The following is an 18563-nucleotide window of genomic DNA, read 5'->3' as shown; positions in this document are numbered from 1 at the left end:
TAAGCTGTGGATGTGTTAGGTAAAGAGAGCCCCCTAATGTCCCCGTGCGCGCATTCAACGTATCAGTGAGCGCGTCGTGTCTTTCCCCAGGCGCTTTTCACAGAGTTGGAGGTATGCAGGCGGAGGGAGGGGGCGTCTCTGCTGCTGCTAGAACTGGAAGTTCCTAAACTCGATGGTGATGGGGGTGTAACTATTAGTAGCTGCATGCATGGTGACTTCATGTTCGATAGCCTACTCTAAACCAGTTGTTTCTCAAACTTTCACATTTCTAAAGGTCTTCCCCTTAACCCTGACACTGTCAAGAGTTACAGACTTTGAATGGGTCAATTTAAACCCCACTAAAGGAAACCACAGAGTCAAAATCCACTTTGAGAAACACTGCTCTAAACTTTGCAATGGAACCATTCATTCAGTGAGTGTTGCCCTGGCTGTGATGTTACAAAAGTCATCCGATGTCTTGATCAGCAGGACAATGTGCTTAAAAAGCCCTTTGTGAAAAACGTTTTCTTTATTGATTATCGTCATTCTTCTTTAACTTTAAACACCCGTCACTCGCTGGCTGCTGGAACATTCATTGTCATGCACGTCCACTGCACGATAATTCCCCCAAAAGTCTACTCTACACAATTCTAAGTTCTTAATAACACCGGTAAGTATGAACAATACATTTAATTGGTGGGAAAAAGGAACATGATCATTATGTAATGTAATGTGAGTGTTTGCAATGCAAGCACTAAGCAGCAAGTAGCCTACATTTTGGGTAAACTAGAGGAGGAGGAGGAGGGGAGGGATTGTGTTTTCCTCTGTATTCTCTGACTGCTCCTCCCTTCATACGTGGCAGCAGCGCTGCTCCATGGAGGCACCATGTCAGACTGAATAGTGAATACAGGGGCGTCACAAGGGGTAGGAAAGTGTGACTGAGTTACCGGGGCCCAAGGTGGAGGGGCCCTAGTAACTTTAGCTATTGAAAAATAGCAGATGCCGTAGATCTGCTATTTTTTGAAAAGTCGTGAAAATGTGTGCAAATCTTTGAATATGTATTTTTTTAAGCCGACATTTGTAACTCAAATTTTGCTTCCGGGGGGGGTCCCTGGAACTAAATATTTTGAGATGGGGGTCCGTGGCCAAATTCATATCATTTTGGGGGTCCTTCACATGAAAAGGTTTGAGCATCACTGACATGGAAACATGGGTTTCTTGCACACTTTTTCACAATTTCTCAAAAATAGCAGATCTACAAGCTCGCAGCGCGGCACTCGGTGCCGCGCTGTGAGCTTGTATATCTGCTATTTTTCAATAGTTAACATTCATGGGGAGCCTGCAGTGAATCCTTGTACCCAGGGCCCAGAATTTAGTGTGACGCCCTTGACTGAATAGAGCTAAAAGTCCTGCCCTTTAGGCTTACTTTTCTTCTCTAGCTCTCACAGTTTATCCCCTCATTGCCGTTTTATTATCAAAGCACTCTTTCTTGATCACGTTTTTGATGTTTCATTTCTTTGAGAACTTTTTTTTAATCTTGTTTCTAAAAAGTAATAGCCTATCAAAGTGTATTATTATTATTAGGCTACTATTATTAAATAATTCCAAGAAAACTATTATAGGCCTACTGATGAAGAAAACATATTCTTTCCCCCTAAGAATCCAGTGTTTTAACTATTTCGTTTTTAATTATTATTATATAAAAATATATTGTATTTATTTTATGGCGATAACATAATGGCATTTAACAAACAAGTATAAAATATAGGACAAGAAGAAACAATACACAATCATTTTGAATATATAACAGATACACGTCATACCATATAAAACAAACAAATTGTTGAGCATTAGGCCTAAGTTAAGGAAGATATAACATGCAGGCCTATTGAAATTCCTTCAACAGTTGGATAAGATAAGTTTACACTTTGTTTAGATGCAACAGAATTCTCTGAATGTTTTGTTTAATGTGTTTTAGGTATTTGTTTTATCTTATAATCTCTTCTAGGGTCACAAATTACACTGACACTACCTTAGTAGCAACGTTGTTTTCCTTCATTTCCAGTGGTGTAATAAAGGCAAATAGTTTGACAACAAACTGACAGTAAAACGATTTTGCATCAAAAGTGAGGTAAGTCAATCAAAGAACACGATTTTTGGACAGAATGTCCTCTTTTGTCAACAAAAGTGCTCTCAAGACTCTATACCTGGATGGGGATTGGGGACTGCCCCGTGGTTCGAACTCCCGCTGGTCCGAACAGGTTAAAATTCACCAGGTTAGCATTCACCAGCGTTATAGTTTTACTGAGGTTAGGGTTAGGGTTAAGGTTAGGTTTAGGTGGTCGGACCAAAGGGAGTTCGAAACAAGGACATGTTACCAAGCGCACCTCTTGGTCAACTTCTCCAACATCTCAATGCCACTAAAAACTAAGCTTCAAACCTCCCGAAAACAAACATACCACTTGCTTCTCAGCCTATAATGACCGACCCATCTAAAATTCAATTTGCTTGTCTGGGGTGGCTCCGGGTAGAAGACAGGGTTAAGCAATTATTTGGTTTGGTATTTAAGATAGTCAAAGGGAGAGCCCTCAATACCCTCATACATGACTAACTATACTTCTCCATAGTGAGTGACACCCACTACTAGAGGGAGCAGGGACGTGCTGGGCCCCTGATTCAGCCCGGGAAAAAGAGTTGGAGAGGCCCTCATTGCACGCTATAGAGAGAGATCTCTCTCCATAGCGCTGCTGCTACTCAAAGATTTGCCATTTCAGATCATGACAAGTGACAAGCCAGTGGGCCAATTACTGTACATGAGTTATATTTCGTTGTTGTCGAGTGGAAACCTTGTATGTCCAAAACCGTTTGTTTTGTATTTATCATTTTAAAAATGATTTAAAGTAGTGAAAACAGCTGATCTACAAGCACACAACGCCTCGCACCGCGAGGCGTTGTGTGCTTGTAGATCTGCTGTTTTCACTACTTTTGTGCGACGGCCTAGTATGATGAAGCAGGGCTTTGCTTTGCGAAAAAATGTACAAAATTGAAACTTGGAGATACAAGGTTTCTGCCCGACAGTGACGATTTACTTTGTTGGCCGCCCAGCCCCCAAAATGGAACAAAGGACGACATTTTATTAGATTTTTTCCTAATGGAATGGATCCTGGACCGGCCCGGGAATGAACCGGCCTTTCGGGAGTTGTCCCGCTTTTCCCAATGGCCAGCACGTCCCTGAGAGGGAGAGACAATGATCTTCTGCTACTACCCAAATATAGAACAGACATGGGAAAATGACTCTGACACCAAGACGAGGAATGCCCTGACACCATCCATTAAAACATGTAAATGACTGGATTCTTTCAAAGCTAGCCTGAAAAACCATCCATCAGGAGACCACAAGGGGAGGAAGGCTAAATGCAATTTCCCCATAGAAAGGAAGTGTCATTCCTTTGTACATAATAGTGTTTTGTATTAGTTGATAACGTATTGTTGTGTTATTGTGTATGCTATGTTGATGAATTGAACATAGCATACATATGGACCACAATGGAAACAAGTCCCCAGGACTTTTTTGTGTCATCCTTTTGGCCTTAATGTCTGACTTCACCTCATGCTGTTTACATTACTGACTAATAAAGTATTCAATCAATCAATATCAATTTTTGAGTGATGTATAATTTGCATCCAAAAGTGAGATATTTTGATGATGTAATGATCCTTTTCAGTGAGAAACAGTCAAACAGTACTGCAGACAGTGTTTCTCCCTCCTCCATGCCATTAACACATGAACAAACTGCACCAACTGAACTAACTGAAACTCTTAGCACATCTGGAAAATAGTTATTGTAGATGTACACGTTTCGTTGCTCGACTTGGCCACTAGATGTCACTGAAGGACAGCTCATGTGGACCACAAGCCAAGGACCGATGCGAGTCAGCCTAGTAGTGTGATGATGACTGGAATAATTTACCTATTGCAATTAGATCAATTACCTCATTTGCTGTTTTCAAAATGTCTTTGTTTGATTCACTTAAATGCAACTGTTCCTGTTTTTTATTTGGACAGTTTATTTTTTCATTTTTACTTTTATCATTATTATCTTTTGATGATGTGTAACAGATGTAGAATGGTCTGGGATGGTGCATGTGAGAGCCCTTATATGTTTTGTCAATGTATTGTGATTGTTATGTGATTGTATCATGTCATTGTTTGTGTGTTGAGCCTGAGGACACTCTGGAAGTCGACGAGATGCTGCATCTCAAGTGTTTAATCCTCCAATAAATGTTTCAAATCAAAATCAAATAGCACAGCTCAGCACAGGATCATCATGCTCACTTCACAGCACAGTCAGTGAGTGAGTCCAACTCCAGTTATGCTATTCCTTTGTATAGCCTAGATTATAGTAGGCTAGTCTGATCGAGATGATTTCCTTTTCATTGAGGATAAGAGTAAGAGATATTAGAGAATAATCACGAAGGCTTCAGTGAAGACAATACTAGAGAAAAACAGGGATATAGGGCTATACCGGATTATTTATTTATTATGATCATTATCATCATTATTATTATTATTATTATTACCCTTATTATTATTGCCCTAATTATTACTTTTATTGAGGGAACTTCTTGCTCAGTCAGTCATTTTCCATCGAGCCTGATGAAAAGCTCTTTACAGGGTGAAATGACTTGTCATTTTAAGCCCCGCCCTTAAAGGCATTCCCATGGCCCAGAGGGACATGTCACGCTGTTCCTGCAACCTTTACGAGTGAATTCATTTATTTATTTATATTAATGAATTAATTCATTCATTGTTTGTGCAATACAACATACATTCTTAAATTAAATCCATCAGCAAGATACATTTTCAGTGTCTTGGAAATAATATGTATTAATTACAATTAAAAACTAAGTCTTAATAAAGATTCTTACTTATATTTTGTTATATTCATGGAATTTCTTTAGCTTTGTTAAGTTTTTTAAATGTATACAATTATTTTCTTTTTTCTTTAGCTTTTTTTTATGTAGGAAAATAATTTTGTATTTTTACTCGAGTCACTGTGACCCACTAAAATTCGGTCCGTGACGCACAAAACGTGTCTCGACCCACTGCTTGGGAAACCCAACCACTGCTCTTGACGAACTAGCCATGTCACCATGGCAACTGAACCAACTAACCAATCACACAGCGCGACGACACCGGCCCGGTGCCTCCGGCCTATGGGGTGGTGTTGTCCCGTCCAGGTGGTGGTGCTGTCCGTGTTGTTGTTGCTGCGTACCTCCAGTCTGAAGTGATCCGGATCTCTGCGATCCGTTCCTTTCTAAGAGCCGTTCAGGCGGGTCTTAACTAAATCCTGGTGGGTTTAGGAATCACGCGTTCAGAAGACTGTTAATTCAATCACTTTGTAGATTTTGATTATAATTACAAATCACTTAAACCCATTTTGGTTTACATTAAATTGTCATACAATTACTTCATCTCGGATCCAAATATTGTAGACTACTTTTACTCCACTACATTTATTTGAAACTTTAGTTATTTATCAGTTACTTTGTAGATTCTTATTACAAAACATACATTACCCACCTCAACCCTAGGCTATATATATTTACATGATTTCAGCCATTTGAAAATAGCCGATCTACAAGCTCACAATGCGACACACTGTGAGCTTGTAGATCTGCTATTTTCAAATGATTTTTCCACATGTTATTATTTGAAAAACACATTCTGGCACATAATGAGCATAATGAGTACTTTCTATTATTGGTTAATTCATTTAAGTAGCCTACTTTTTTAATTGTGGCAGAGTTTGATTGATTGATGATTGAAGACTTTATTAGAAGTTTGCATTGGAAAAGGTACAGTTTCATGACAGTAAAGAATTTCTGCAGGTTTGCAGCATCAACACTTTTGCTTAAAAGTAAAACATGTTAGCACTTTTTCCACCACCGTTCATTAGAAAGGAACGGCTCCCTTGTACTGCGAACCGGATCCCATCGTTCATTTCAAAAGAGCCGTTCAAACAAAAGACTCGTTTGGTTCGTGAATCGTGAACGTCCCATCTCTAGCTTGGTCGTTATCTCCAGTCTGAAGGTGGATGTGTGTGAGTGTGTATGTCATGAGATGCTGGGTGTCTGGGGCTAGCCTAGCATGCTAGCCTAAAAGAGCTGCCTTTTTAGAATGACATTATTATCCTTTTACTTTGTGTCTTTTCCAAAAGGGGAAGGAGGAGGAACAACCAAACAACACACCGTTCACCATGACGAGCGTCTGGCACAACAGCAGGGATTTGAACTGAGTCAAACCCGAGCTAGCAAAGCAGGCTAGCTCTCTTTCCTTTTTTTTTTTTTATTATTAAAGCTAGCCAGCCGGTACCGGTCCGGCTCGGCTCGGCTCGGCTCGGATCAGCTCTACTGGATCCACCATGGCTGGACTGATCAAGAAACAGATCTTGAAGCATCTTTCCAGGTCAGTTTTCTCCTGTGAAGACAGTAGAGTAGGCAGTTGGGGTGTGTTAACACAAAAACGATAATTGGATATTCTATACTATATAGCATTGTTTCTCAAACGTTCTATTCGAGGTCTTCCCGTTAACTCTGACATACGGGTTCATTTGGTTCCATTTGTACACTGTCAGAGTTACAGAGACTCGTATGGGTCAATTTAACCTCCTAAAGGAACCCACAGAGTCCCTGGAATCCACTTTTGTCTTTAATGCTGTGTTTATCAAAACTTTAAAATTTCAAGGGCTCCCCTTAACTCTGACAGTGTACAAATGGAACCAAATGAACCCTGACGGGTTCATTTGGTTCCATTTGTACTCTGTCAGAGTTATAGACATTATGGGTCAATTTAAACCTCCCCTAAAGGGACCCACACAGAGTCCCTGGAATCCACTTTGAGAACCACTGCTATATAGTTTATCATCGCCCTTCAGTCCAATCTATAGGTCTTGGTATCATGTGAAGATAATGCCACAATTCAGGTTATATTATCATAACCTGAATTATGGTTGTCTAAATAGAGTGTCGCCACCGAATCCAATTGAAAATACGAGGTCTAAAGGCTAGTAATGACACATGTATTGCTGTGTGAACTCCAGTTGGGTTGTTTGTGGCAGGTTGTTCTGCAAATGAAAGCCAGACCGCGGACCTGAAAGAATAAATATCCCAAATGAATAATACGATGTTATTCTATTACCGGTCTATTACCCATTTAAGTATTGTGTTACATTATTAAACCACAGGCACACACATAGTGTGGGCTTATGTTAGCTAAGCCTTACAAATAATAGTAGGAACCCTGTCTGACTGTCCAAATATAGAAACATCATCTGTGTTATCATTTAGTTTTTACTACTCAGCTCCAAGTCCTAGCTAGCAAACCCAGGGGCTTTTATGAAGCAGAAACGGGTTGGACAAGTCTAGACTGTTTGAATAAGAATGATTTCAAACAAACACAATCTCAGTGCATCTCACTTTGCAAAGCCTGCTTCACGCTAAATATAACTTAACAGTATATTTGCTGACTGTTGTAACATTTATGGGGGTGGTGGTGTTGTCCGCGTCATTATCGGCCAGATGCTCTTACCGACTTGTCCCAAAGTGATAAAGACTAGTGTACACAGGACCTCGGATCCAACGTTGAGGAACCAGAATCGGTTCCATCACATTTGAAGCGTTTCAGGAACCAGCTTTCGTCACACTTGTCAGAGCTTGTGTGTTGACTTCCCGTCTGCTATACAATTACAATACTCTTAGTCAGAGTAGACGCTGAGAGTGTACAAATATGGAACCAAATATTTTGTTCCATTTGTACACTCAGAGTAACCGACCGGTGGGTCGGCAGGTCAGCATTCTCAAAACCAGAGAAAGACACAACGGTCAGAAATGGGACTTTGTGAGGATAGAAGGTGCTAGTGGGACCCCAAAAAAAGGTTTTAAAATAGGAAAAGTGAAATTTCATGGTGTATCACCTTTAAGGTTAGGTTTAGGTGGTCGGAACACCGGCCTGTTGGCATATTGACGCGGGTGATCCCGACCCTACTTCCAACACACAACCCCCAAAGCACCTGCGTGTGCCTCCTACATGTGGGTACCTGTCTACCACCTCTGACAAGTGTTGGAACCTAAAGAGCAGCGTGGCGTTCTCTCTGTCAAGCTCGCACCTTGATTTATAGACGTGTGCTTAGTTGGTACTTGTATCTCTACCGGTGTTATTATGGACAGCGTACTGTACAACTCTACCCACTTTACATGCATTATTCATTTCCTCCCTTGATGTGTCCTTCCCCGAGGACTTTGAACTGAATACTTAATATTTCCTAGAGCTTGCAACAGTAAGCGTTTCCCTCTTCCTTTTGGAGTGATGGCGTAAGTCCTTCCGTGGACAATTCTGTTCTGGCATGAGAGCGGATTTTGAAATGACACACGATGATAGCGGTGCCGTTGCAACGTCTAACCTTTGAAACGTTCTCGTTGCTGGCAACACTAGAAAGGAACACCGACACTTTGTATTATATTACTTCTCGCAGGTGCAGTAACCGGTGAAGAGTTCACCCGTCCCGTACTATAGGCAGACAAACGGGGCGGCTGTGACTTGCCTTCCCGTCCCGAAAAGGAAAAGTGCACAACTGATCCTGTGAAAAGGGTTTTCTTCAGAGGTCCTTTGTGAAAAAGAGATGCCCCTTGGCCGGCTATGAATAGTGATTCATTTGCAGCACAAAGGCAACGTTTAAAAGCGCTTTGTCCTTCATGCTGTGAGACACAGCCAAGTTTCGCACTCTGCCATAGACACACAGCCTATACGTGTCATGTCCTTCATTGTCCTACAACACAGGCCTGTGTGTGTGTGTGTGTGTGTGTGTGTGTGTGTGTGTGTGTGTGTGTGTGTGTGTGTGTGTGTGTGTGTGTGTGTGTGTGTGTGTGTGTGTGTGTGTGTGTGTGTGTGTGTGTGTGTGTGTGTGTGTGTGTGTGTGTGTGTGTGTGTGTGTGTGTGTGTTGTGTGTGTGCGTATCTATGCCAGTAGGCTGCAGGCTCCTCTGCACGTGAGTATGCATGCCGTCAGCACCAGCAGTGTCAACAGTAGCAGGAAATTGTCCAATGGTAGTGATGATGTCATCTGTCCCCCATAGCCTTGTCAAGTATGACCTGGTCTGCGACTCTGCGTCAGCCCGATTGGTCCAGCATCCACCGAGGAGGCGGACCTATGTGCGCGTCCGTTCGAGCGTAGTGATGTCATGGTTAACATCAGCGCTGATGTCAGCATGTCAAAGCAGACCGTCAGAGAATGTGCTCCTTTCGACTAGAGGATTTGTCATTGTGTTGTTAATAATTTAAATGTAGACGCTCTGGTCAGTTGGCTGACGGGTATAATACGTAACTTTAACTGTAGCTTTCACAGCAGAGACATCTGCAGCAGCCATATTATGGGATGCTGTCCAATGTTGGCTAGGTCACTGAAACAAACACGCTCCGTCCGGTGTGCTTACACAACTGCAGGCTCTGTTGTGTGTTTCAACACACCCCTGCTGCTCTGAGAGCTGTGTAGTCTGTGTGTGTGTAGTCTGTGTGTGTGTAGTCTGTGTGTGTAGTCTGTGTGTGTAGTCTGTGTGTGTGTAGTCTGTGTGTGTAGTCTGTGTGTGTAGTCTGTGTGTGTAGTCTGTGTGTGTGTAGTCTGTGTGTGTAGTCTGTGTGTGTAGTCTGTGTGTGTAGTCTGTGTGTGTGTAGTCTGTGTGTGTAGTCTGTGTGTGTAGTCTGTGTGTGTGTAGTCTGTGTGTGTAGTCTGTGTGTGTAGTCTGTGTGTGTAGTCTGTGTGTGTAGTCTGTGTGTGTAGTCTGTGTGTGTGTAGTCTGTGTGTGTAGTCTGTGTGTGTAGTCTGTGTGTGTGTAGTCTGTGTGTGTAGTCTGTGTGTGTGTAGTCTGGGGCCTGCTGAACAGAGCCAGCATGACACAACGCATTTGACTTTTACAGTTCATTGACTCAGCAGTCGCCGATGACTCGGTTGGCCCTTTGCAATGGTGCTTTTTTTAGTTTGTGTTGTTTCAGGAGGAGGATGTAACCTGTGTCAGTATGAAAAACGGATTGTTGGGTTTCTTTATTTTTGATCATTCTATTAAAGGCCAAACATGAATTAAACGCTCATCATGTTATCTTCACCCAAACAGACATCTTAGTTTAACGTGTCCAAAGCTTACTGTCATATTATAAGAAACAAAGAGGATATTTCAGATTAGTTTGTGTGCGTTTGTTTACTGTTTACCTTTACCGGGCATGCGTCAGTGAGGTGTTTGACAGTGGAATGGACTCAGGTAGCTCCATGGGTGACTCCATAATGTGGTGTGTGTGTGTCCTTGTTACCAGCAGGCTCCAATATCGACTGGACCCTGGCCCAAGGCCAGCCCCGTCAGTGTCCTGTTACACTACACACACACACACACACACACACACACACACACACACACACACACACACACACACACACACACACAGAGAGCGAGAGAGAGACGTCATGTTACAGAGAGAAGTTACCCCGTGTTTTTTCCATCCCCTTGCGGACAGTAGGTTTTAGGCAGGCAGTTGAAAGTTATTTGCATAAAACATTAATTGGAGATGGAGCAAAAGAAACACATTTTTAAAACGACACTTGAATACATTTTCAAATACCAATTTGGGACCCTAATAGGATACACCTATTACGTTATACCTTATAGAAGGGAAATCCCTACTGTATCTCCTTAATTGGAAACAACTATTAACACTTCGGCAGCCGAAATAGAATGGCTTGTTGGTAGATTAGCCGTGAAATTTCTATTATTATATTATGATCTGAACAGCATTCATTTTACAAGACCCATCAGCGCAATATCATGTAATCTCCATCCCCCCATCCCCATCACGATCCCCGTTGTAATCTCACCACAGTGGCGGTTTTGGCCGAGGCATCTTCTCCCTGTGCGTTTCGCGTGCACGATCCGTGTGCATCGATGTGGGCGCATGTGATCATCTCCATATGAAGAATCCACAGAATAATTTTCATTAGCCTAGCCGCTAGGACAACGGCTATGCTAGCGCTAACGTCCACACAGTAAGTCAATGGCTAGAAGGCTAATCTGCCCCGGAAGCGATCAAAAGCACTTCCAGTTCATGCGCATTGGTTAGACCGGTGGTGAGACAGAGAAGGGCTAGCGATCGTTTTTTTTTTTTTTTTTTTCGATCATTATCACTTATTTCATTTTTAATGACCTAGTACGGAAAATTACGGTCGGCTAATTTGAGTACAGATGATGTCCGGTATATTACGGATTTAATATGGGCATCTCCATACGGCTGTCAAAGTGTTAAGGCCGAGTCATTAACCTTATTCACACCGCATTATTCACACCGCATCTTGGATCACATGACCACATGCAGGGGTTGACACTAAGGTCTCTGAGGCACTTGCCCGTCGGGCAAGTACAGGTCATGTTCTACTTGCCCAAAGGTCACGCCCACTTGCCCGAAAAGTAAATCGTCCATTATAAAATGATAGGTAAGATTTTAATTAACGCTCAATTTAACACTTATTTCTTTACTGTCTGGGGCTGTGCGATAAAAAAAGTCATACTGTACTTCAATACTTCCAAATCCAAATATCTACATAGCTATGATATATCTACATAGCTATGATTACATTCTGCATGTCTATGGTTTCACATTATTTATTTTACATTATTAAGTGTAGCAACAGTAAAAACAGCACATTATAGGTAAACAGTGCTATTATTTTACATTCCACAGACCAGAAGACAGAGCACTCTGGCCACGTTCAGGTGTTTAGACAGATATCTGGTGTCGTGTTTATAGACGGTTGCGTTTGCTCTCAAATGAGCACTTGCCCGGTCGGGCAACCTGAAAGCAAACTTCACCTGCCCGAAAGTTTCATTTACCTGCCGGGGGCAGGTGGGCAAGCCTTAGTGTCAATCCCTGACATGGGGTGGCAGCCTGCATTACAAACCATTGTGAACAATGGAGCGATGGTTCCAAAATATGAGTTCTGTTCAACCAATTTCTTTTGACCAAATCGACAAATGGGCAGATGACAACATCAACATCCCCAAAATCTAACAACAAATAGTTAATATGATGGTGTGACCATCGCTCTATTCTTTACAATGGTTTGTAATGCAGGCTGCCACCAGTGGTCATGTGATCCAATATGGCCGCGGTGTGAGGTCATCAATAGTATTTCCGAAACCTCAGAAATGATCGGGGAGTGGCGACTTTCCGACGTGCAAATTTTGTAGTCGAACCGGACCTTTCCACTGAAACGTTTCGAAGAAAGTATGGACAGGCCTTTACCCTGATAGAAAACCAGAACATTGTTTGCCCTAAACACTTGTTTGTTGATGTCAATTCAACAAATTGATATAAAGATTGATAAAGAATAAAGATCTAAGAACTAGGGCCATATCCACTTTCTTGGTATTAGTATGTTTTTGCTGTTAGAATGACTTGATCAGCTAGCTATCCATCCACTCGTCCACAGGAATGTACTATTAAGGAGATAAGAGCAGATTTGATCCAGAGTGACTTACAAAGAACAAGTTCAGAGTAAATAGCTTGAACCCTAGTCTAGGAGCGATAGGGTGAGTGTTCAGTTGTAAGTAGAGTGGAGAAAAAAGCAACAGTTAAGTGCTACAAAGCAAATAGGTTACCAGATACCAGAACACATCAAACCTAGCATCTGTTTCTAAATAACATGTTTTCTAAATAACATTCTTATCTTGGCATTTATGAAATATAAGAAATATATTTGAGTAGTAGTAACATGGCACGCACGCACGCACGCACGCACGCACGTACACACGCACGCACGCACACACACGCACACACACACACAGTAGATCAGGTGGTTCCCAAACCTTTTAGCTCGAGACCCAAAAGAGAAATTCGTTTGCCTGGGATCCAAAATAGTGAAAATAGTAGATCTACAAGCTCACAACCCGTCGCTTCGCACCGCGTTGTGAGCTTGTAGATCGGCTATTTTCTCTACTTCTTAAACATTTGTGTTCTAATTTATGGAATTTCTTAGATTTTTCTTTGATTTCTTCATGAAAGTACTGAAATACTTTTGTTTTTTAATTCATGGAAACAAAATACGTTTCTTTTTCTCTAAATGTAGGAAACAAAAAACATAAACAAATCTATCTGCGACCCACAAATGGGTCCCAAGCCAGTGTTAAACAGTGCGGTAGATTAATTTAATCTATTGGAGGAGGGCTTCTCAACCCGCCAGTGTGCAGCCTTACCAACAAGCTATGGCTAAAGTGATGGATAACTGGATCTGACTTGAACTTCCAAGTACCCTGCCTCCCACCACCCTCCCCTCCCTCCAGACTCTGTAATGACTAGATTAAGAGTTAAGTGTGAATGACTGCTGGCTGAGTTGTAATCTGATGTCACCTCACCAGACCCACGGCGCAGCAGTCCAGTGGATTTATTGTAGCCGCGTTGGCATCCTGACATCTCCAGGGAGCAGGGCAGGCTGCAGTGTGCGCTGCTTGATAAAACGTGTTGAGAACGTACAGAGTGACCGGACCCCTTCCATATCCTCACTGTCGGGCAGAATCCTCGCTTCTCCAAGTTTCGAATTTGGACATTTTATTCGCAAAGCAAAGCCCTGTTTCATCATACAAGGCCGTCGCACAAAAGTAGTGAAAACAGCCGATCTACAAGCACACAACGCCTCGCACCGTGAGGCGTTGTGTGCTTGTAGATCGGCTGTTTTGATTAGTTTAAATCATTTTTGAAATGATAAATACAAAACAAACGGTTTTGGACATACAAGGTTTCCACCCGACAACGACGATAATATGAAAGATTATCACCATCTCCCGTAGCCCGTTCTCGTGTTACGGGAATGGGCCTGGGAGCGATTAAGCCGGCTACAGCCCTGGTGGTATGCCACGACTGCTGAGGGGGGGAGGGGAGGGGGGGGGGGGGGGGGTTAAGCCAGGACATTATTGACAAGGTGACACGACCGCTAGCACAGGCGTGGCCTAGCCTAGTAAACGACCAGGCTAGGCGTGGCCTACTGTAGTTCACAATCTTTCTTCCAGTAACTAATAAAGCTTGACTTGAGTTGTTTAATCCTATACTATTGTTACTGCCAGGCGATGTCAGCATTTCACAGTACAGTAGAGATGAAGAAGACACACTTTATCGTGAATAATTTACAAGATGCACACACAGTCTTCTACACCAGTGGTTCTCAAACTTTTCAGGCCACAACCCTCAAAATAATCATATTCATTTTGTATAACACGGTTCGCGAGGCGTTGTGAGCATGTAGATCAGCTATTTTCACAATTTGTGAAAATACACAATTATTTGACAATTTGTTTAATTTTTCATTTTAGAAGTATTAAAAAGTCCTTAAATTGTCTCTTAAACTTTCTGTATGGTGGTTAGTTTACTGTTGAGTGAGAAAACAATGTTGCACATTAGGTTTCGAGCCACAGGTTGAGAACCACTGCAGTAGATGAAGAAGAATCACTTTATCGTGAATAATTTACAAGATCCACACACACACACACACAGTCCTACACCCATGCATTACATCAGTGGGGACAACCAGTCTAGAGTGTTCTTTAGGGTTCAGTGACTTGCTCAAAGGAACTGTTGGGTGGGCACCGTAATGCCAGGCAGCCACCCTCCTGTCTGTGCCGGAGATCAAACCTTTTGAGTCACCGCTTGTCAAAGCCAAACTTGCCACCCCATAACTTGATATAGGTTTAATTTGAAGTGTAAATTTTTTCCTTACTGGAACTATATCTGCACTGACTTTGACCTCTAAGGACCTTCCAGGGAGGGTGTGTTTTTGTGCGTCTTGCCGCATCACCCTTTCTTGTTTATTTTTATTCTTTTTTGCTAGTTGTTTTTATCGCTCTGACCTTTGGACACTGCACTATTAGGTTGTGTTAGTCATTTTCTTTTAGTATTTCTGCTTGTGTTTGACATGATGTAGAGATACTTGTTGCACTAACTAGCATTGACTGTATGGTCACTTTGATTTGGGCACTGTATTATTTTTTGATAGTCGTTATATTATTCGTTCCCTTTCCTGTTGTACCTTGCTCTTACTGTACTTACTGTACTCTGTTCTTGTTTTTTCTTTTTATCTTTTTCATACTTCTCTGTAACTTTGTAAATAACCTTATACTGCTGTGCTGCCTCTGGGCAACAAATTTTCCCCCTTGGGATAATAAAGGTATCTATCTATCTATCTATCTGTAAATCTAGTGTGCGCTGTGAAGAACATTGTTACATGTTAAACACTGCCTTGGTGAATCTGACTGAAGTCTTTATGGGTTCTTTCTTTTATATAATGAGAGTGAGATGTCCAAATTAGTTAATGGATAACTGAACAGTTAAACTCAAGTCAGTCTCAAAAACGCTTCGCTCAACTAGAGACTTGAGGACAAACTCCCAGCTTGTAGAATACTTCTCTGTACTCAAAGTTAAAACTGACTGGAAACAATTGCAGTTTAAAAAGAACCTGCATTGCTGAACCATTCATTTTGGAGTTGTGGCATGGATTGCAACGCAGTAGGCGTAGGTTTATTTGCGGCTGTTCTCGCTGCCATTCTAGCAATTACCTTCCACGCGATCTATAGATGAGATCTCTAATTGTCCGGCAATGTAGCAGCAATGGGTCTTCTCTTCCATTGATAGTATTCAGTGGTGACGGAGATTTTAATAATAATCAGAGCTGGTAACTTTGACTGGCTGCCTGTAGGGTGTGCGTTCTGTGCAGGATGAATGGAAGAAGCTGCATCTTATGTGTCCTATGGTTGTGTGTGTGGGTCGGCAAGTTGTTGAAGTCATCATGTTGTCCCATCCCTACATCGCGTGTATCTGAGAGGAGAGGGCAGGGGTTGACACTAAGGTCTCAGAGGCACTTGCCCGTCGGGCAAGTACAGGTCATGTTCTACTTGCACAAGGGTCATGCACACTTGCCAGAAAAGTAAATTGTCCATTGTAAAATGTCATACTGTCTGTACCTCAATACTTCCAAATACCTACGCTATGATTAAATAAGTATATGGTTTCACACTTGTTATTTTATATTTTTAAGTGTAGCAACAGTAAAAACAGAACATAATTTATTGGTGAACAGTGCTCTTATTTGACATTCCACAGACCAGAAGACAGAGTGCTCTGGCCACGTTCAGGTGTTTAGACAGATATCTGGTGTTGTGTTTATAGACGGTTCGTCACCCTCTCAAATGAGCACTTGCCCGGTCGGGCAACCTGAAAACAAACTTAACCTGCCCTAAAGTTTTATGTACCTGCCGGGGGGGGGGGGCAGGTGGGCAAGCCTTAGTGTCAATGCCTGGAGGTGATCTCCACCCTCCACCACACCAATAACTAGAGGTGGCAGTGACAGGAACACATCATGGGAAGAGGGAAGTGACATAATGACTAAACGTGTAGAAAAGGAGAAATAGGAGAGAAACTGTTACTAAGTTGATTTACTGTAAAGGGCTGGCACATTATTGTCCTAATGTTTGGTGCGAAAACCAAGGATGTTTCGATTGAGGTTTTGTTCAGCTGAAATTGATCACATTTTTTGGTGACATTTATGGTGACTGTGGTCACATTTTATACCAGGGACGCATGACACCTTGACCTCATGTTAATTAAGTTCTTATGTTAAATGTATAGGCCTCCTAATTCACAGCCAGTTACAGATCTAGGCTCCAACCATTCATCCATCACAGTCTGAGTTGGAGGATCCCCCCTGACCAAACACAAGCAGGGTCCCAACTAATTATCCGATCTATGCTGTGAGGGTCGTCAGCTTATTGTCCCTTAACACAATGCTGCCTGTGTGAAATGGATGGGATGTGACAAGAGATAAGTCCTCTCCACAACCTTCTACAGTGGGTCCACACAGACCTCCACCTGTCCTGACTCCTGAACAGCTTCTCCTTCTTCTGGCTTCTGGTGGCTCAGTAGTTAGCATACACACATACTCATACAGCATAAGATAAGTTGGTCGAAATCCGACTGGGAGTTTCTGTGTGAAGTTGGCATGTTGACCCAGTGTTCACACAGGTTTCCTCTCACATCAACAGACCGGGCTACACAAAGCCTATGTGTTATGCGCCTGGACCAGTAGGCCAGCGGGCGCCCAGATCTGCTATTTTTAGCAAATGTTCCCGCCCAGGATAATGGATGTTGGGGCTATTTTGATTACCACGATAATATCGTAAATCGGTCACAATAATCGTGATATGACAGGCATTGACACTAAGGCTTGCCCACCTGCCCCCCCGGCAGGTAAATAAAACATTAGGGCAGGTGAAGTTTGCTTTCAGGTTACCTGACCGGGGAAGTGCTCATTTGAGAGGGGACGCAACCGTCTATAAACACAACACCAGATATCTGTCTAAACACCTGAACATGGCCAGAGCGCTCTGTCTTCTGGTCTGTGGAATGTAAAATAAGAGTGCCGTTTACCTATAATGTTCTGTTTTTACTGTTGCTACACTTAAACATATGAAATAACAAGTGTGAAACCATAGACATAATATTAAATCATAGCTATGTAGTATGTACTGTAGGTATTTGGCATTTGGATTTGTAGGTATCTATCTGTTTTTTTTTGTGTGTGTCTGTGGGATGACAGGCAGACCACCAACGACATACCTCTCTGAGGTATGACGTTTTCGCACAGCCCAGTAAAGAAAGTGTTAAATTGAGCGGTAATTAAAATCTTTACTATCATTTTATAATGGACAATTTACTTTTCGGGCAAGTGGGAATGACCTTTGGGCAAGTAGAAATTGACCTGTACTTGCCCGACGGGCAAGCGCCTCTGAGACCTTAGTGTCAACTAGGGATGGACATCGGTATCGGCCAATATCAAAAATCGGCAGGTATCATATAAAACCGGCCGGGACATAAATATCGGTTTTATGCCAATTGTGTCTATGGCACTGCACAGCATGATGCTCTGGTCCTGTGACTAAAGTAAACATTAGCAAGTAGCAGCCAGTCTACTTGGTGGCAGCCTACAGAATACAGATCTCCAAAAAGGAGAAAAAAAGCATGTGTCACGTGTCACCTGCTTTCCTCCTGCCTAGTCCAGACGGTCATATTAGACTGGATATTGTCTGTGATTTTTCTAGTTCTTAGCTAAAGAAATCGGTATTGGAAAAATCGGTTTTGGCAGGTCAGACCTTCATAAAACCGGCGGATCGGTATCGGCCAAGAATTTTGCAATCGGTCCATCTCTAGTGTCAACCCCTGTATGATTTTCATATCGTCCCATCCCCAGCCGCAGACGTACAGTACGCTATCTGGTGGGTCCTTGCTCGGCCTGCAGACAACGTGGCGGGCTGTCGGCAGCGAGAAGTACAATGAAGGGCTAAACCCGTGACAGAACACTAACTGGGAGAATTCCATTCCATTAAATCCACAAAATTAGATTACTTCTTCTTCATAATGGCGCTGAAGATAAAGTAGCGAGCAGGTCCGTCTGACTCTGTTTCAAAAGCGTAGTCGATTGACTGTTCATCCCACACTGAACCAAACGG

The 18563-nt window shown here is 42.4% G+C and overlaps 1 protein-coding gene across 1 annotated transcript in view; it reads left to right on the top strand.

Annotated features, from left to right (window-relative positions):
• Positions 1-6078: 6078 nt before the first annotated feature.
• Positions 6079-18563, top strand: part of LOC308309192 (bridge-like lipid transfer protein family member 3B) — a gene marked incomplete at its 3' end in the record, with an annotated part of 115509 nt that continues 103024 nt past the window's right edge. The window contains 1 exon segment of the mRNA XM_080754682.1: positions 6079-6448. Coding sequence (XP_080610808.1) covers positions 6405-6448 — 44 coding nt within the window. The 5' untranslated portion in view covers positions 6079-6404.

Source organism: Nannobrachium achirus, assembly GCF_963921795.1.
Source record: "Nannobrachium achirus genome assembly, chromosome: 23".
NCBI lineage: Eukaryota > Metazoa > Chordata > Actinopteri > Myctophiformes > Myctophidae > Nannobrachium > Nannobrachium achirus.
This window is presented reverse-complemented; position numbering and strand designations above follow the sequence as displayed.